This window comes from Apis florea, unplaced genomic scaffold, assembly GCF_048593485.1.
Source record: "Apis florea isolate Af1SG1 unplaced genomic scaffold, ASM4859348v1 contig_3081_pilon, whole genome shotgun sequence".
NCBI classification, from domain to species: domain Eukaryota; kingdom Metazoa; phylum Arthropoda; class Insecta; order Hymenoptera; family Apidae; genus Apis; species Apis florea.
Window position 1 is genome coordinate 361,363 of NW_028256703.1, and position 17,820 is coordinate 379,182.

General features: G+C 28.5%; 1 protein-coding gene and 1 long non-coding RNA gene across 3 annotated transcripts; one reads left to right on the forward strand and one right to left on the reverse strand.

Annotated features, from left to right (window-relative positions):
* Positions 1-208: 208 nt before the first annotated feature.
* Positions 209-17,774, forward strand: LOC100864378 (uncharacterized). Its single transcript, XM_003697743.4, has 5 exons — positions 209-891; positions 1,285-1,332; positions 15,253-15,387; positions 15,716-16,152; positions 16,265-17,774. Exons 1-5 carry the CDS (start codon positions 613-615, stop codon positions 17,043-17,045), a joined length of 1,680 nt encoding a protein of 559 aa, XP_003697791.3. The 5' UTR covers positions 209-612; the 3' UTR covers positions 17,046-17,774.
* Positions 13,260-17,211, reverse strand: LOC105736677 (uncharacterized). 2 transcript variants are annotated; one of them, XR_015292228.1, is made up of 6 exons: positions 17,072-17,211; positions 16,912-16,962; positions 15,698-16,124; positions 15,317-15,585; positions 14,681-14,760; positions 13,260-13,421 (listed from the first exon to the last, which is right to left on the reverse strand). It is a non-coding gene; the product is annotated as an uncharacterized LOC105736677 (long non-coding RNA). The 2 variants fall into 2 exon arrangements; XR_001112777.3 differs by lacking the exon at positions 13,260-13,421 and having other exon boundaries at positions 13,467-14,760; positions 15,317-15,378; positions 15,740-16,124.
* Positions 17,775-17,820: the final 46 nt, after the last annotated feature.

Consider the following 17,820-nt stretch of genomic DNA (forward strand, 5'->3'; position numbering starts at 1 on the left):
AAAATATCATTTATGAATAAATTTTAAAATAAATATTAATATTATTTACAATATAAATATATAAATATATACAAAATATATATAAAACATATCTTGTCTACAATATATCTGTACAAAATAAGAAAATTTTGATATATTATCAAACAAATTGTATTCTATAGATGAGCGCATGTGCAGCATGTAAATTCTTATAGGTGCTTTCATTCTCAGTGTTCGCTATACAGCGTTCAGATTCGGACTGATTCGTAGAGCGGAATGATTTCGTTGTCAGTTTGACACGCACAAGCGTGCTATTCGTTTGGAGAGTGTAGTGTGTAAAGAATTTCTTAATAATTATACAATTTCTAATTCCATGTGCATCGCGAAATAAATTATTAATGTTTGTATATAAAACAACGTGGCTTTGGAAAACAAATGAAAATCGTGAAAATAAAGATTATAGAATCATTTCTTATTATAATCATTGGTTAATAGTGTTCGTGGAATGTGAATACGAGATCATTTTTTTTGCAATTATTTAGTCTTCGAATGATACTTTGAAAGGGAATAACCTCAATTTAGAAAAATTAAGTTTATGTAATTGTGAACGATTGCAAGATTTGTTGAAGAATCATGAGCGATATACCAAGAGTGGAGTTTGCACTTGGAAGTGAAGTGTCGCTGGAACACTTCTTCAAAAGTAGCTTCGCGCGTTCTTTTGTGACCAATTGCCGTGACTCAAAATCATTGGATTATGAGCTTCTTAATAACGCTTTCGTTGAAGAAACAGAAACAAATACTAAAAAAAATAATTTCTTTTCCCTCGTAAATTTTGAAAATAAAATAACGAACATTGTGGACAATAAACATGTTTTTAATAAGGATAATACCAACCTTCGAAGAACAAAAGAAGTAAATATTATTTTCTTAACCAAATTATTTATATATTTTTCATTAGACGCAAATACATTTTTAAATATAAATTAAACATAAATTATTTATATATGATAGAATATATATATATATATATATATATATATATATATATATATATATGTGTGTGTGTGTGTGTATTAAGTACGTTTATATACTTTATATTATCTATAAAGTATTTTAGTACGGTAATATTTTTATTTTTTATGTAAATCATCCCTTATATTGATTATTAGTTACATGCTCGTATATATATATATGATGACAAAAATAATTATATCATAATTACTTATAGACTAATAAATATACAATGTTTTTATATATAATTTTGATCCCTATATATATTTATGTATAATGTTTTCTATTTTACAGAGTGTTCAATCTTCTGCGGATATTAATGAATTGGAGAAGCTAAGAAAAGTAAGTTTATTTTATTGATCATATATTTGTTTCATACTTATATATTTTTATATGTTGCATTATAGTAAAATGTTTTATGAAAGTTTGAAAGAGAATATGAATATGAAAGTTTGCATGAAATTTTTAATTTTTAATTAATAATTTTTATTATATATATTTACGAGATAGAAAATGATATTTTTCATAAAAGTGTTTTCTTTTTTTATCACATTTTACTTAAAGAGATATATATATATATATATCTCAATTATTAGTAAAATTATAATAAATATAATTTTTCGCACATTAATTCATTAATATTATCTCTTACTTCATTTATCATAGAAATATTATATTAAATTATATATTAATTATATATACTATTTAATAATTATCCTTACAAATATTAATAGCAATAATTTTAATTTTAGTTGTAAACATCTATTAGTGTTTAATATATTTTTATAAAAATTGTACAAAAATTGTATTTTTTTTATAAATGAAGTTGAATCACGATAATTGCGCATGCGTGAAAAAATGCTTTCATCAGTCCGCTATTTGGCAGCACTGTATTTTTCTAACCTGAAAAAGACAACTTTTTCCAGTTAATATATCACTAATATATTATTTAGATTATTTCTTTGAAATAAATTCAAAATTGTGAATCGTTTAATGATTTTGAAAATAGTGAGTACCAACTGGAAACATACTGAAAATAAATCAGCTTACTAGCTGCATAAACGTTTTGTGAACAACCAGTAGTCAGGTCAGTTATTTTGACATTTTTGTTTTATACTATTTTATTCTGTTTTATACTTCGAATCTTCCGAGAATCCGTCGCGTTTGAATTCTTGGTTATTATTGTCGCAAACTTACATAATCTTATAAGATTTAAAATATATAATTTAAAATGTTGTTGAAAAAAATGTTATATTTTTAATCGTTTAAATTCAATTTAAAAACATACAATATTTATTCTTTTCATATATTAATATTATTTATAATTTATTTTATAATTAATATTAGAAAATATTAGAAATATATATTTCATATTGTAAATATTTAATTAAATCTAGAGATAACACTATAAAAAATAATTAATGTTATAAAAATTAATTAAATTTTATATATATTTATATTTATATTTATAAAATTATATTTATATAATTTAATAATATTAAATTTCTCTATTGTTTAGAAATTTTTTAAATATAATATAAATTTAGATTTAAATTTTAAATCTAATGAAATTTAAAAGTAAATGTTAGGTTAAATGACTCAATGAAAGATTCTATAATAAATCTGGTTACACCAGTTTGATCGATAAAAAAGATCCGAGCTAGTTTTATATGATCAATGTCATATAGAATGTAAAACTTCCGGTATTATATATAGTTAAATTATATGAAATTAGCGATTCTATTAATTTCTAAATTTTATTTATATTTTTGTATAATATAAAATTACAATGTGAATATGCTTTATCAATTAATTTTACTAGTTTTATTCCTATTAAATCGTAAATTTCTAATAAATCATATACATGTTTGTCTATTTTATATTTATTTAATATTATACTATATTTTAATGAGATTAAAAAATACATATGATATCAAGAAAGAAAAAAAACAAATTACAAAATTCTCATTTTGTTAGTTTAAATTTTATCTTTAATGTGACTTTTAATATTAAGAGAATTTATATTTATATATATATTAATTTTATTATTATTACTTTTCTTTGATAATTATATAATTTCTAGATTGATTTAATTATTTTAATATTTTAGTATTAAAAAGATTTTTAATCCCTTTTATTTTTTTCATTTTTTTAATTTCATTTTTTTAATTAATAATAAATATTTTATTCTTAATATTTAAATAATATTTAATCAATTATATGTTTAATTATAAAAAGTAGGATATTGTCTTGCAGAATGTAAGTCGAGATTATACAAAAATATGAGAAGGTCATGTTCGTCCTGAAAGAACGAACTTTTATAATTTTTTTTATCTTTATTTTAATATTAATTGTGCTTAATTACTTACAACGAATAATCTTTCGCATTATGAAAAAGTGGTTGAATAATAATTTCTTTTGTCGTGAAAAAATATTCGAAATAATGATTAGTTATATATTTAACATTTATTTTAACCTAACTTTTTTATTTATTACATTTATTAATATGGCATCAATTCAAGTATATTAAGTTTTATATATTCGTAACTTTCGAATTTCTAAACTTTTAAATTTTCAAATTCTATTAAATTTGAATTTCTATGAAATTTCGATTTCTATTATTTTTTAAATTATCAAAAGATAATATCATCATATAAAAATTTTAGATATTTATAAAAGATACAAATAGTTAAACGAGATTAAATTTTGAATATTTTAAAGTTTCCATCACGAATGGATGATTGGTCGTACTTTTGAGAAAAAGTTTCATCTTTTATTCAGATGAATGCACGTATATATAAATGCATCAGTCGAAGCAAGTGTTGTTCATCGGGTAGGTTTTATTGAGCGGAAGTTCGCTCGAGCCTCTTCCGTAATTATCAGTCTAGATACCACACGTTACCAGCTTTGTACCTTTACCCACAAAGTACAATTCGTAAAACGTGGTTGACGTTGCACGTGTACATTTGCAATGACCTGGACGTGTTGTTTCCTTTTTCTGTGATGTCATCATCCTGCTCTTTTTCGATGCTGTGATCACCAGGATGTAGGTATACACGCTTATACATGTCGACCAAAATTGTTCATTTCCCGTGAAATCTCTTTTTTTTTTTTTTTTTATATAGCATCGCAAAAACGTTTCGTTTTTCTTTTTTTCATTTTTCTTTTTTCAATGAAAAGATATCCGCGTTTTTAGCGTTTTAGAAGCTAACAATATTAGAAAATATTATATTATGATCTTGAAGCTGAAAAATATCTTTTAGATCTTCTATGTTAAATCTTTGTTTTTAAGTTGATTTGGTCTTTATATTTCATATTACTTTATTTTAGTTTTGGTAATTTTTTGTAGAATATATACTGCTTTAAATGAAAAACTAAGCTAACTACTTATTAATTAGAAGATATATGAAAATAAAAACAAATATTATAAAATAACTTTTTTTTAATCATATTATTGCATTTGTCTTCAAAGATCTATCTTTACAAAATTAATTAATAATCAAATCGAGTCTGTGTGATAATTAAATCAATCTTGTTCGTGAGAAGTTTTTAAAAGAAGATAGAGAAAATCTTTGCATACAAAATCATTTGGCAATTTTATAATGATGATTGTAAATTTAAAGATCTGAATTGTGAAATTTCTAAGGATCTTATTATTCGCGATTGGAACACTTGTAGAAAGTTCACATTTCCCAAGTGATATTCTCAACGAGTTCAAAGTGCAACGCACGTAATTTTTCTTTTCAATCCAAACACTATGTCGGTACGTTTTTGAAACTTTCGAATTTATCGAGCCACATTTTATAAATTCAGAATTATAAACATAAATTTTACAACATATATATATATATTCAAAATTTTCGACATCATTCTAATTCTAATAATCCTGAATAATTATATATTATTGAATAATAAATATGTCAATACAAATATTAATGTTTGAAATAATACTGAATATATATCAGTGTTAAACTATTAAAAAAAAAATAAGAATATAAAATTTCTAAAATAAAAACTTTGAAGGAAAAACGACAAAATATTCAAATTAAAACATACAAAATTCGGAAATAAATATATTAATAAATAGTTTAGCATTAAAATAAATTCATGCAAAATATAGAAAAATCCAATAGTATTTAATATTTGGTATCATCAATTGATAGCCACCGGAAGAATTTGATTAATGGTTTGTTCATTAACGAGCGGCACGAATAGAAGCGGGAAAGGCTACCTAGTTGTCCACGGCTCTGGAATAATGATCATCCTGTAAGGATTGAGCCAGGACAAATTATCGTATGCAACGATACCTAACCTGTGTGTAACCTGTGTGCACGCTGTTTCATTAGAAAATGCATACGTACGTACTACGTACTTACTATCCATTATATATACCGATACTATGTTCCTTTCTCGTGATGTATGAACCGAGCAGAGAGGCACGCTTTCGCTCGTCTACAATCGTATATATATTCCCGTTGTGAAAATTCCTGTAATCCGTTTGGGTCAAATTTTTCTTCTTCTTACCTGATAAGTGTTCCAGGATATGAATTATAATGAGAAATTTTTATTATTCCTTCGAAGCTCGAAGTTAGCAGGTGGAAATTTCTATTGTTATTATATTATAACAACATGTTTGCCAACGTATTAAACTTTTATTATGCGCGTGTTATGTTATCTTTGATTAATAATGAATAATCAATATTATTTTTGATAAAATTTTTCACCAATGAAATTTAAGAACGCTCAAGTTCTTAGATTAAATAACGCTGTGATCATTATGTTGATATTATGTAGATATGTATATATGTTTATGTTTGAATAGTTCTTTCTTATAAGCTTGAAAATTGAATTTTTATATTGAGAAATTGATTCTAGAATTAATGATTTCTATAAATATGTGTTCGTATATAAATAATATATATATACTCTTTAAATGTTTATTGTCAGAAGAGTTGATCTCGGAGGGGATTTTTTCGCTTAATTTCCAAATACTTGTAAATCATTAAACCGAATACTTTAAGTCATTCTATGTATATGTATTTCAACAATTTCACTTTCCCGCCATTCCGACGTTCTGGTACCTGTACGTAGGTAAAACTGGTCTAAAATAACAGAGAGCCTTGTTCGCCAACGATTTGCACAAGTCGATGAATAGCCAACGCTGTTCTTTGATCCTTTCTATAGACAAAGTGGGGATTAGATCTTGTCGTGGAGTTGGCAATAGCCGATTCCTCATGCAAATGGTACAGTTATAGGCAAAAGTTTAGGGACACGGATGCTTAATTGCGGGCTTATACAGGTATATAAGGTTTCTATAGGTTTATTGGTCATTTTCTTTAGGTAAAATTTCCTTCAGGAAATTACTTGAGGCTATTTGCCTGGAATGCAATAAAATATAGGATATACAGTGAAGTTAAAATTTTAAGGAACTTTATTTATTGGACACTATAAATATAAAAATATTTAGAGAAATTATTTTCAAAGATCCTATTATTATCAAAGAGCAAGGATATGTTTTAATTTCTAACATTAACATTAACATTAATAGTTAACTTATTTCTTCTTTTCTTTTCCGTTTTCCTTAATTCCATTTCTTTTCTAACTTTTTCATTTCGCACGATGTTATCAGGATACGGAGGAAAAAAATTAGAACTGTGAATAAATTATAATTTTTCTATCTTTTTTTTTTTTTAACGGTAATTTTATATATCGTTTATTTCGTTTTGTTTCTTTTCGGCACATTTTATGTTCATCTACGTATCCTTTTAATTCATCCGATACATTCTTATTATTAATCTTCTTTTACATGTGCATTTCATCAAATCGTGTTGGCAAACATTCTTTGGACCTAATTTGTTCACTTTTTTTAAAGACGATATTGTTCTTTCAATATAATCGTCTCTAAATCGCCTCTCCACCTCTCGTTTAGATTGTACTGAATAGAATTGTTCGGCTGACAATTGAAGTCAGCGAATTGCTCTCTAATCACTAATAAGCCTGCGAATCGATTACTCGACAAAAAAGGTGGGGATGTGTATACACAGAAAGGTTTAAAACTCGATTATCGCGCAAAGCGGAAGTTAGAAATTTCAAAAAATTTCCACTTTCGGAATTTCGAAACGTCCACTCGAGTATTCTTTATCATTTTTTTTTTCTTTTTTTCCTTTTTTTTTTTTTTTTTTATATATATATATATATATATATACGTTCGTTTATGAAATGTAAATGGTGCCTGTGCTATTTTTGTACGTGAATCATTCGATGTGGATGCGGCATTAAGACGCCTAGAACGAGGTGAACTCTGAGGTCGTTTTCTCACGCTCTTCGTCGAAGCTTGGCGCTCTCTCTCTCTCTCTTTCTCTCATTCTCTCTGTATTTCTCTCGCCATCTATTTCCATCTGGCGACCGTAAAAAAAGCGACTGGAATTTCGCGCCGCCCGTGATTCTAATTCTTCGCCTGTCTATATTCCTTTCGCCATCGCACCATTATGATACAGACTTTAAATACAGCCTACACTACCAGTTGTTCCCTTCACGCTGTTTACACAGTGGCTCTTTCTATCTCGGTTCTAATTATCATAATTGTAGCCATGTTTGTTGTAATTTAATCAACAGTATATAAAATAAGACGAGATTATTTAGTAACTGAGAAAAGCTACGGTCAGGTTTTTTTGTTATGTATTCAATCGACCAATTTAAAGATTTCTTATCGAATTTAATTAGATAACGTAGGAAAGTGATATTAAGAATCGAGAATTTTGTTTACTTAATATCCAATATATGTGTTTCACGTATATGAAACGTATTTTAAATTAACATTTGAGATAATAATTATTAATAACGCAAATTATAGTAAAAATATGTTAGTCGATAAAATATTTTTATATTATTTTTTGTGCAATTACGAGAAATGGTGTCGCGAAAGAGTCGTTAAGAAATACACTTTAATTCGAATCGGACGATCAATCGAGCTCGTTTCGTTCTTCCAAGCAACAGTTGTCGCGTCTCGATCCCTCTTCGATCCAAAATTAATCTAAAAATTGCGCAAGCTGTTTAGAGAAGACGGAAGCAGTTCGTTCTAATCTTCTTCTGGAACGGTTTAACACGCGTTGGGTCATCGCGAAGCGACCCACGTGCTGCGAGCGGAATGTCATGCGAAATCAGCGTGACACTAAATTGCCCGTTAAATCGTGTAGGAACGAAAGAAACGATAGAACTCGGTGGTGAACTATGCAAAAACATATGAAACGAAAGAAATATAGAAAAGGAAAAATAAGTAAGAAAAAGTAGGAAAAAAGAGAGACGGTATATGAAAGAATGTTACTAGGAATGGAGGGATTGTATCCGTGGAATTTTCGATGTAATTCGTTGAAATTGGAAGAAACCGGTTAATCGAACGTACAGAATAGCGGAATGAAATGGAAAGACAGAAAATCGCGATTTCTGCCAGGGAAGGAAGTATAAAAGAAACGAGGAATCGCGTAGTGTTTCAAAGTAAAGGAATGTGGAATGTTAGGGATGTAGAAGATGCTCAAGGCCGAGAGCTAGGTACAGAATTAGATTCCGTGTTTTTTCTATCTTTTTTGTGAGTTTGTTGATTCGTTTGTGGCGAAACTGATGATGATCGTGATCGAAATCACGAAGGAAGATGTTGTGTTATTCTTATATACCTTTTGATGAGTTTTAATTATTGCTTTCGATAATTGGTGATGTTTAAATTTAACGCAACTGTTGATATTTAGCTTTGATACGTATTTAGAATACGATACGATTTTTGAATATCGCGCGCATTTGGAGCGCCGACAGACCGCGTAATTCAAAATTCGCGGGTAATTTTTGAATTCTTAAAAGCTTATAAGATATAAGATGTGCAACTTATTATTGGACAAAATCATTAATGGTCATGCAGAAAAGATATTGAAATGTTATCTAAATTAAAATTTTGAATATTTTTATTTTTCTCGATAATTAGCCCTATATGATTCAAATCTTGATTCATTGAGGAAATAATGTTGTATGAACGCGAATTTCTCGTATATTTTTAACCTTAAATTTACATTAAAAAATATCGAATTGGAATTTACACACATAACATAATTTTTATTTTTTTTCTTACGCGAAATTATTATAATCGATAACCGATATGATAATAAATTTAAGTTTACAACGAGTCATAAAGAGGAATCGGTAAAGTTATCGAGGAAATTATAGAACGTGCGAAACGGTTTGTCGAATGATACATGCATAACTGTAAAATTCCAAGTCGTTCGATGTTTCCCGATCTCACGAGGATGAGATCGCTTAACTCGTATTGGAAGTCATGCAGAGACATACGAGTACAACTGTATGTAATATCATACTCTAGGAACGTCCACGGTCCAACGATCTTAATATTAAATATCATATCGTAAAATACGCCTGGCAAGAATATCGTGGAATCGGGTACAAGGGAGATCCTTGCCGCGTTTAATAGAAAGAACCATTCATGTTTGATTAGTAACTCCTGAGAAAATTACATAAATGGATGTGTTAATGATCAAAAGTTTTATAAAACATGATTTACTATATAATAAAACATGATTTATTATGTATAAATTTATAGAAAATTAATCATTAAGTTATATTTCTTTGTAATTGTTTTCTTAAATAATTATATGTGCTATTTAATCGTTTAGTTATTTTTGTTATTGATCGCTAGGAATTTAAAAATTACCTATTTATATGTAACAGGATTCTCGTATATTCTAGAGGATTTTTATGGCCTTTAATTATAAGACAAAAAGGTTTCTTTTTTATTTATAATTTGAATTGTTTCTTGTCAAAATATTAAAACATTTTGAAATTTCAATTTACCATTGTTACTTTCAAGAAAGTTTCATCAAAAATGGTTTTGATTAATCCTTTTCATTCTAAAATACAATTCTACATTTATTCTATTACAAACTACGAACTTCAGAAACTTCTGAATAGAATTTATATTGTTAGACAAACTAAAAGTTGCATTCGAATCTTGCTTTTCAAGTATTCATGGATTTAAAAATTTCAGCTCGCAATAGATTAATGACGAAAGTTTATCAGTGTTACACTTTTAAACAGAATATCGAAGAGAGCAGGATGTATAAGCTTCGATTTGAAAGAAGATTTTTTTACGTTAGAAACCGCGGTCGATGTGTATCGGAGGAAAGTTTGCCGACTGCAATTTTCTTCGCAGACGAACGTATTTTCCGCGCCACTGAATTCCTCCTTCCATGCGCAATTCCATGTTTCACGATCCTTCCGTTCGCGACAGAAGAAAATGTTTTCGTGGACTGCAAAAGCCGCGTTTTCAACATCCGCGAGGGAAAAAGGGAGAACCGTATCGAATTTCTATAGAACCGAGAAGTCTATAGTTGATCGTCTCTGATCGTGTTCCAAATGGAACGCCATTCAGAGGAAGACATTCATTCAAAGACGAAAAAAGATTCTCGACTTTAATCCACTTGGAAATTAAACGCCACTTGATTTAAAGTTTGAAGGATGTTAATAAAGTTTGGAATGAAGTTATTTTGTTGAAGCTAGCTAAAACTCTTGAATCTTTAAATTATTACACTAAATTATTACACTTTTTCATCTTTGAGATTTTTAAATTGTTATATATTTGAATTATTTAATTTTTGCGCGCATTCATAAATTTTAGATTTATGTCAGTTTCGAAATCTTCAAATTTTGTTGAATTTTTGCAATTTTTTAAAATTTTTAAATTTCAGCTATAACAATATATTATTTTGTTATATTGATCCAATTTTTATTATAAAACAAATGCGTGGAGCAATCGGTTAATTACTCGAAGCTTTTCATCGTCTGAGAATTCAATTTACTTTCAATTATTGCTAACCGATATATTTCTACCACACATGTATCCTTCAATATCGTTTAGTTTTCAAACGGTTCCTTTTTTTAGCAATTTGTAACATATACCAATCAATTTCTTCATTGGTTAATTAATTGATTAAAACAACGAATGTGTTACATTTTAAATTACTCGTAACTGTTTGGATTCTACTTACACATGAGTCAGATAAAATATCGTAATGTTATTGAAAATCATTCTCACATTCTCTTATATCTGATTTTCTTAGCTGCCATTCTTTAAATAATCTACATTATTAACACATTTCCGTTCATTTTTTTTATCTTTTCGATTTGATTTATCTTTTATTTTTATCATATTTCTATCATAACTTTCTCTAGAATCCTGAATACCATCATTTTAATTGCTCTTGTTTTTTTCTTTATCCTTCGTTCATTTCATTACTTTCATTCTTAGAAATGAAACTTCGATTTTACTTTCATATGTGTAAAATTTATAATATTGAATCATTATTAATTTGATGCACAGATTTTGTTAAAATCTAAAAAATACTTAGAAAAAAAAGTTTTTCTTCAATCTTCATTTTTTTTTCTTTGTTCCATTTTTTTTTCTTCTTTACTAGTACTAAAAACGAGACTCGAAAAAAAGATTGCGTAAGAAGCAGGGAGCTGTGTGTTTCGCTCTCTAAAAAAAGAAAATTCCGATGGAAAGTATTATCATTATGTTTAGATGTTTAAATTCATCGATCCTGAGTAAAGGAACCGGCGATTTTATGATTCATCGACCTCGTGATTAGTATTCCACATCCGCGTGTCGCTACATCTTATTGTCCGTGGAAATTACATTTTACGCGAGTATCATACCGATGTGCAAATTCGATGATTTGACGCATCATGAATATACAGGCTCGTCTAGTATACAAAACACGTAATTACACACTTTAATTCGAACATCGTCCCGGTGCCCTGTTCGGAAATCGAAGAATTATTTGAACAGAATATCGGAGATACAATGCTTCTAATGTTGAAATTTAAAAGCAAAATTAGAAATTTAAAATTTAACAATTTATAAATTTTAAGATTTCCATGAAATATAAATTTGAAACGTTTTGTAAGATTTAGGTTAGAATTCAAGTAAATAGTAGAATTAAATTAATAAATAATAGATATCTTTTAAGTATTATTATTATCCATAAATATTTATTTCTCTTCAATACACTCGAATCTTATTCTTCAATCTCTTTATTATATTTAGCCCAATATTATACAAGATCGATCAAACACAAAACTAGCTTCAACATAACCTCTTCTTCAATTCACCATAAACATAGTAACACATATTTCCACCAAGAGTTCTCTTATTTAACGAGTTTCCATTGATATATTCGTTTTTCTGCGGAAATATTAATTATAATATTTCTTGTCTCCAACGACTTCCCGTATATTTTATCAATGAAAAATCTCGTCGTAAGAAAAACGTCGATGAACGAGCACGATTACCACTGGTGTTATTTGTTTTAATAATTAACCGAAAGATAAAATCGACGAAATGCGCATTCGGTTACGATCGTTCTTTATCGGTGATATTCGGGGAGGCGGGAAAAGGAACATCGTAGCGAAGATTTCTTTCGCGATGTTCGAGTATGCAGCGGTAACCACGGCGGAAATGGAAAGAGAGCATGGCGAGGGACGAGAAAAAGAGAGAGAGGAGGAAAAAGGAAAAAAGAAAAATAATTCGAGTATTCCAACAAGAAGATGGGAACGAATCTTCCTAGCGAAACATCGTCTGCACGTTACCAGTCGGCTGGACCGACCTCTCTCTGTGTTCGTTTGACTGGAATGCACCAAAAATAAATTCGGCGGCGGAGGTGCGCCATTTTGGAATCACCCCTTAATGCATTTGTCTCTCCTTCTCGCACATTTGTCTTCCTCTCTTTCTTATTCTTGCATGACTTCATTCTGTCACATATTTTCTAGATTGTATCGCGTTTCTGATTCCTTCATGATCGTGCGTTTTAAATCAGTTGCATCCGATTTTATCTCGCGTTCAGGCATAAAAATCTTTTAAGAATCATCCTTAATCGGCTATACTCTTTTTTGGAAATTTCTTAATTTTTATTATCGATGTTATCGTAATCTATTTAATTTTACGAGTGCCGTTTAATTTTCTACTTGTAATTGTATTCAACTCTTACAATTTTTTTTCTTTGTTTTATATGTATTCATTTGGAAAATAAATATTCGTACAGTTTTACGATCTCAAAGGATAAAATATGATTCCTAAAAGTTAAATAAAATCCTGATTATTAATTATTATTAATATTATTATTAAACTAAATTATACGACTAGGTTATACTCTGGATGCAAAAATTAATCTGGAAAGTTAATATTCATTGCAAAAATTGATTAAAAAGAAGACTTAAAACAACAAGTTTTATTCTAAATCTTCTTAATTGATTTTTTCATACATATACTATATAGAATCTTGCACCCCATGTCTGCATGGCTGCACCCTCTTGTCGGTCAAGACAGGACTTCCCCCAAACGTTTCTGTTCTAGGGAATCTTTTTATCCATTTTACCTGAAATGTTTTATACTATTAATAAAATATACTACTAAAATATAATAATAAATTATTCAAAAAAATAAAATAATACAAAAAGTCGAAATAAAAAGGATTGAAATTATAAAATTATTTAATATAACTTTTTACTTAAACGATTTCATTAAAATTTAATTATTTTTAAAATAAATTTAATATTCGATTGAATTTAATTAGAAATTAGAATTTAATTGAATTAAAAATCATCCCTTTGCTTATAATATCATTAGTTAGTGACACCCTGTATAATAATATTGTCCGAGTAGTAGATGGCTATTAGGTACAAAGAGGTAGCTAGCTAGTGTGTACAAGTAGAAACGAAGAAATACTGAATAATTCAGGCAGTGACCGTAGCGAGTGACGTCATGATAGTATTCAGCCGGTGGACGGTTCAAGCTGAGCGACCATGCGGAACCCCATCCGCTTAGGTCCCTAACTGAAAATTTCAACTTTCTGTACAAATTCCCTTATGTGGCTTTCGATTCTCGACACTGAAAGAAACCCTAGTTAAAGAAACCATAGACAAAACATCGTCCTAACCTCCTTTGCGATACCGTTTTATTTAACCTTAAAAATATCATCAGTTTTTTTGCGATTCTACAATTATTAGGGAAATCAACGTATGATTTCATCGTATATGATTTTATTTAATTTATGATGCATAAAAATGTGATTTATAATATTTAATTATATTTGTGATTGTTGATTTGTGATAGTAGTTGAAGATAAGTATTTCAGGTAAAGGATTATATCTATAAAAAATTGTTTTTATGAGAGAATAAATAAAAAGAGAAATAAAGACTTCGCTTGTTTTATCTTCTTGCATGATATATCAACTGTTTAATTTGAAATTAATAAATGATAAATTTATGTTAAATAAAAGATAGTTTTTTAATCGATATAAATTTTAAAAAATATAATAAGATGCAACTCAAAACATTCAAAGTTGTTTTCCTTCTCTAATCGTAACTTTTAGGTTATGTCATCATTCTGCAAACGAGCGATATTGTAGGTCAGTGGTTCTAGCGTTAAAGTATTTAAAAATTTTCGAAATATCTAGCAATTTTGCTCCAATCATTGATAAGAATAAATCTTTGGCGATGACTTTAATGACAACTTTAATAGTTGGAACGCATGGTGACCGATTCGAATGATAAACACATGATTCTTTCAACATCTCGCGTGTCCTGGCTTCGTTATCAAGCATGGCCCATCGCCGGATATCTCGCAACCCGTACCGTATTTTTCCCGCCATTGTATGGAAATGTCAGAAACCTCGTGTTTCTTCGAACTTCTTTTATTCCCGTCCTCCACGACTCTGCCACCGAAAAGAAAGAAATATGCAAATGTTACAAAAGGACCCATTCGAGTAGTAGTACCATATTGATCTGGTTTTATTGAAGTTTTTGAAGTAACTGTTCATAAATGTTTATTTAATGATAATTTCATAATTGAAAAATATGATATTAATTATAGTTATCATTACACTTCTTCTATTTATTAGATCGAAGTATTATTTTAAATAAAATATGTTACTATTGGAAAAGCAATGTCCACACAATAAACAGACATATATTCTAACTAACGTTTGATTCGTGTTCACTCCACCGTGTGAAAATCTCCTACGCAAGGTGAAACCTTGTATTAACGCGTGTATACATATACATCGTACCATGCTTCTTTACTCTTTTGAAACGATTATTACGTTCAGGAAAGTCGAGAGCTTGGACACTTTCCTTGTTAAATATAAATATATCAAAAGTTAGAAATTTAATATAAAAAATAACTAATTTTATTATTTTTGTTTCAGCAATGCCAATCACTGATAGAAGAGAATCAAAAATTACAGAACGCTTTAACGAACAATCAAATACCTCATGTACAAGTGATCGACAGTGTTTTCCTCCAGACACAGGTTGAAACATTGCAATGGCAACTGAAACAGGTTTGTATTCAACCGTGAACATTTAACATACTTGATTTACAAGAAGAAATTGTTGATGTCCTCGACCAGATTACCTTATTCCCATTTCTCGAATATTTTATATTTGACTTTGAAAAAAATATTCAAGTACTATTTTTGATACTTTATTTTACGTGAAAAATTTTTAAATTTTAATTAAACATATATAAGCAAGCAAAACTGTAAAAAATAATAAAATTTAAAATATGATATAATAAATAAAATTCAAATATAATATAAATGAAAATATTGTATAGATATTAAATATTTAATAAAATGAAAAAATATTTACTTGGAAAAAATATTTCAGACAGAGGCGAATAGACAAATGTACCGTTCTTTAATGGAGCAAGTGGTGCGTTTCCTAGATCGGGCCCGCAAAAGCTTGGATATTCTTCATGAGAAGAATAATCTCAAAGAGAAGAATTCAATGGGACGAGTTCCACGTAGCCGTAGTGTTCATGCTGTTCATGCAGATTCCTCGCCGAATCGCGCTGTTTCAGCAACATCTTCCTCTCATTTCATGAGGGCGAAATCAGTCACACAGATCTCACCATGTACCACAAGCTATCGTGAATTTACCTGGTCAATGCTTCGTAGAAATGATCCGACACACTGTACTCCTCCACGTAATAAATCTCAAGATTTCAATAAATCTCATGACGGTATTATTTATAGAAGACCCAAACAATCAGAGATTGATCCGAATGATATACCACCTGAAAAATTATCTCAAGAAGCATTCAGGTTAGTAATATATAGTAATATACTTTTTTGAAATAATTTTATGTATAACTGCTATTATATGATTATTATTGATATTTTAGAATAATGAAATAATATAAATTAATTGTTCCAGGTTAATGAGGACCGTTCAATCGTTGTTATCAATGAGAGAGCCCGATCTTTTTAGGATTCTGTCGATAGAAAATAATTCTCCTTCGCCTATAGATCATCATCGCCATAATAATCATCACAACGAAATATCACTGTCATTGCAGAATGGTAGCTTTATAAATTCCACGAGTTTACGGGAAGATGGCACTTATAATAAACGTTCCAGTTGCAATCGTGGAACTGAATCGAGCAATATTGATAATGATAATAGAATCTGTTTTTTTAAATCATCATCGAATATCACAGAAATTGATCAAAATTTGCAGAATCTTCTTCCCGGTATTAGAAGATCTCTCGATGCCACTTCGCTTAACTCGGGAAGTAGCAAAACCACTGAAGAAGAGGATGTACTTTCAAATAATAATAATTGCTTTAACGTTTCTATGCCAAATGATCATATTTTCTCATGTACGCCAACATCGACGCCAAATAAGCATGATAGAAAAACAGAAGAGGAGAAAGACAAGTCTTCGAAATCAAAGCCAGCCGCTAGTGTAAGCAGTGTTGAGGATGAGAGTGGATTTTCTTCCATGAGTTCTTTTCAAGAAATTGGTTTACCTAATGCATTATCAATCTCTCCTATAAAAGGTTATCAGGAAGTGGGTTTACCTGAGATACCTGTAGAAAAAGCCAGGCATCGTAGATGGTCGTCGACTCCAGCTGAAATTCAAGCTCTTTTTAATAAACAGCGTAATAGTTTTATCTCCCAAACCGCCACCGAATCTTTAAGCGTTTGGGTTTAAATGATTTTACGAACGATAATACATACTTTCTAAACGAGATAGCTCTGGTGAATGTACTTCTGGTACATTGAAATGTGAACAAACAGATGATCAAACATGGATAGTACAACAATATTTATATAATGTAATTCTTTTTCTTTTTTTTTTCTTTCTTTTTTTTTTTTTTTAGAATATTCTCCATTTAATTTACATCTTATTTGTTCTTTTTCTTTTTAAATTTTAATTTAAAAAAAATTTTTTTAAACAATTTAAGAGTAAAGATAATATAACTAATTAATATATTATTTTAAAATATTTTTTCATTTCTTATTTATTTAATATTGGTTTTTTAAGTTTGATGCAATTAGAGAATACAAATTTTATCAGAGCTTTGTTAGAAGGTTAATATGTATGTAAGTGTAGTTAGTATTTTTACATTTAATAGGAGAAATGTACATAATTCTTAATAGTTATGTGCAAAATAATTTTTATAAAAAAATATCTTCAACATTTGTATTATCGAAAATAATTGACAAACATAAAATATTAATATGTTATATTAATATTATACTTTTTAGATACTTAAAAATATGTCAAACAATTTCAACTTCCACAACAGTGTTCAATTTTGTACTTAAAAGTATTATTATCAACACAAGTCATTAAAAATTGTACTCTGTACTTTTTGTTTTCATGGATTTGTATATAAAACATGATATATAAGAATAGTAAAGTATTGAGCATCCAATATTTCGAAAGTTTTTTTTAACCATAAAACAAAATTATTTGTAATTAT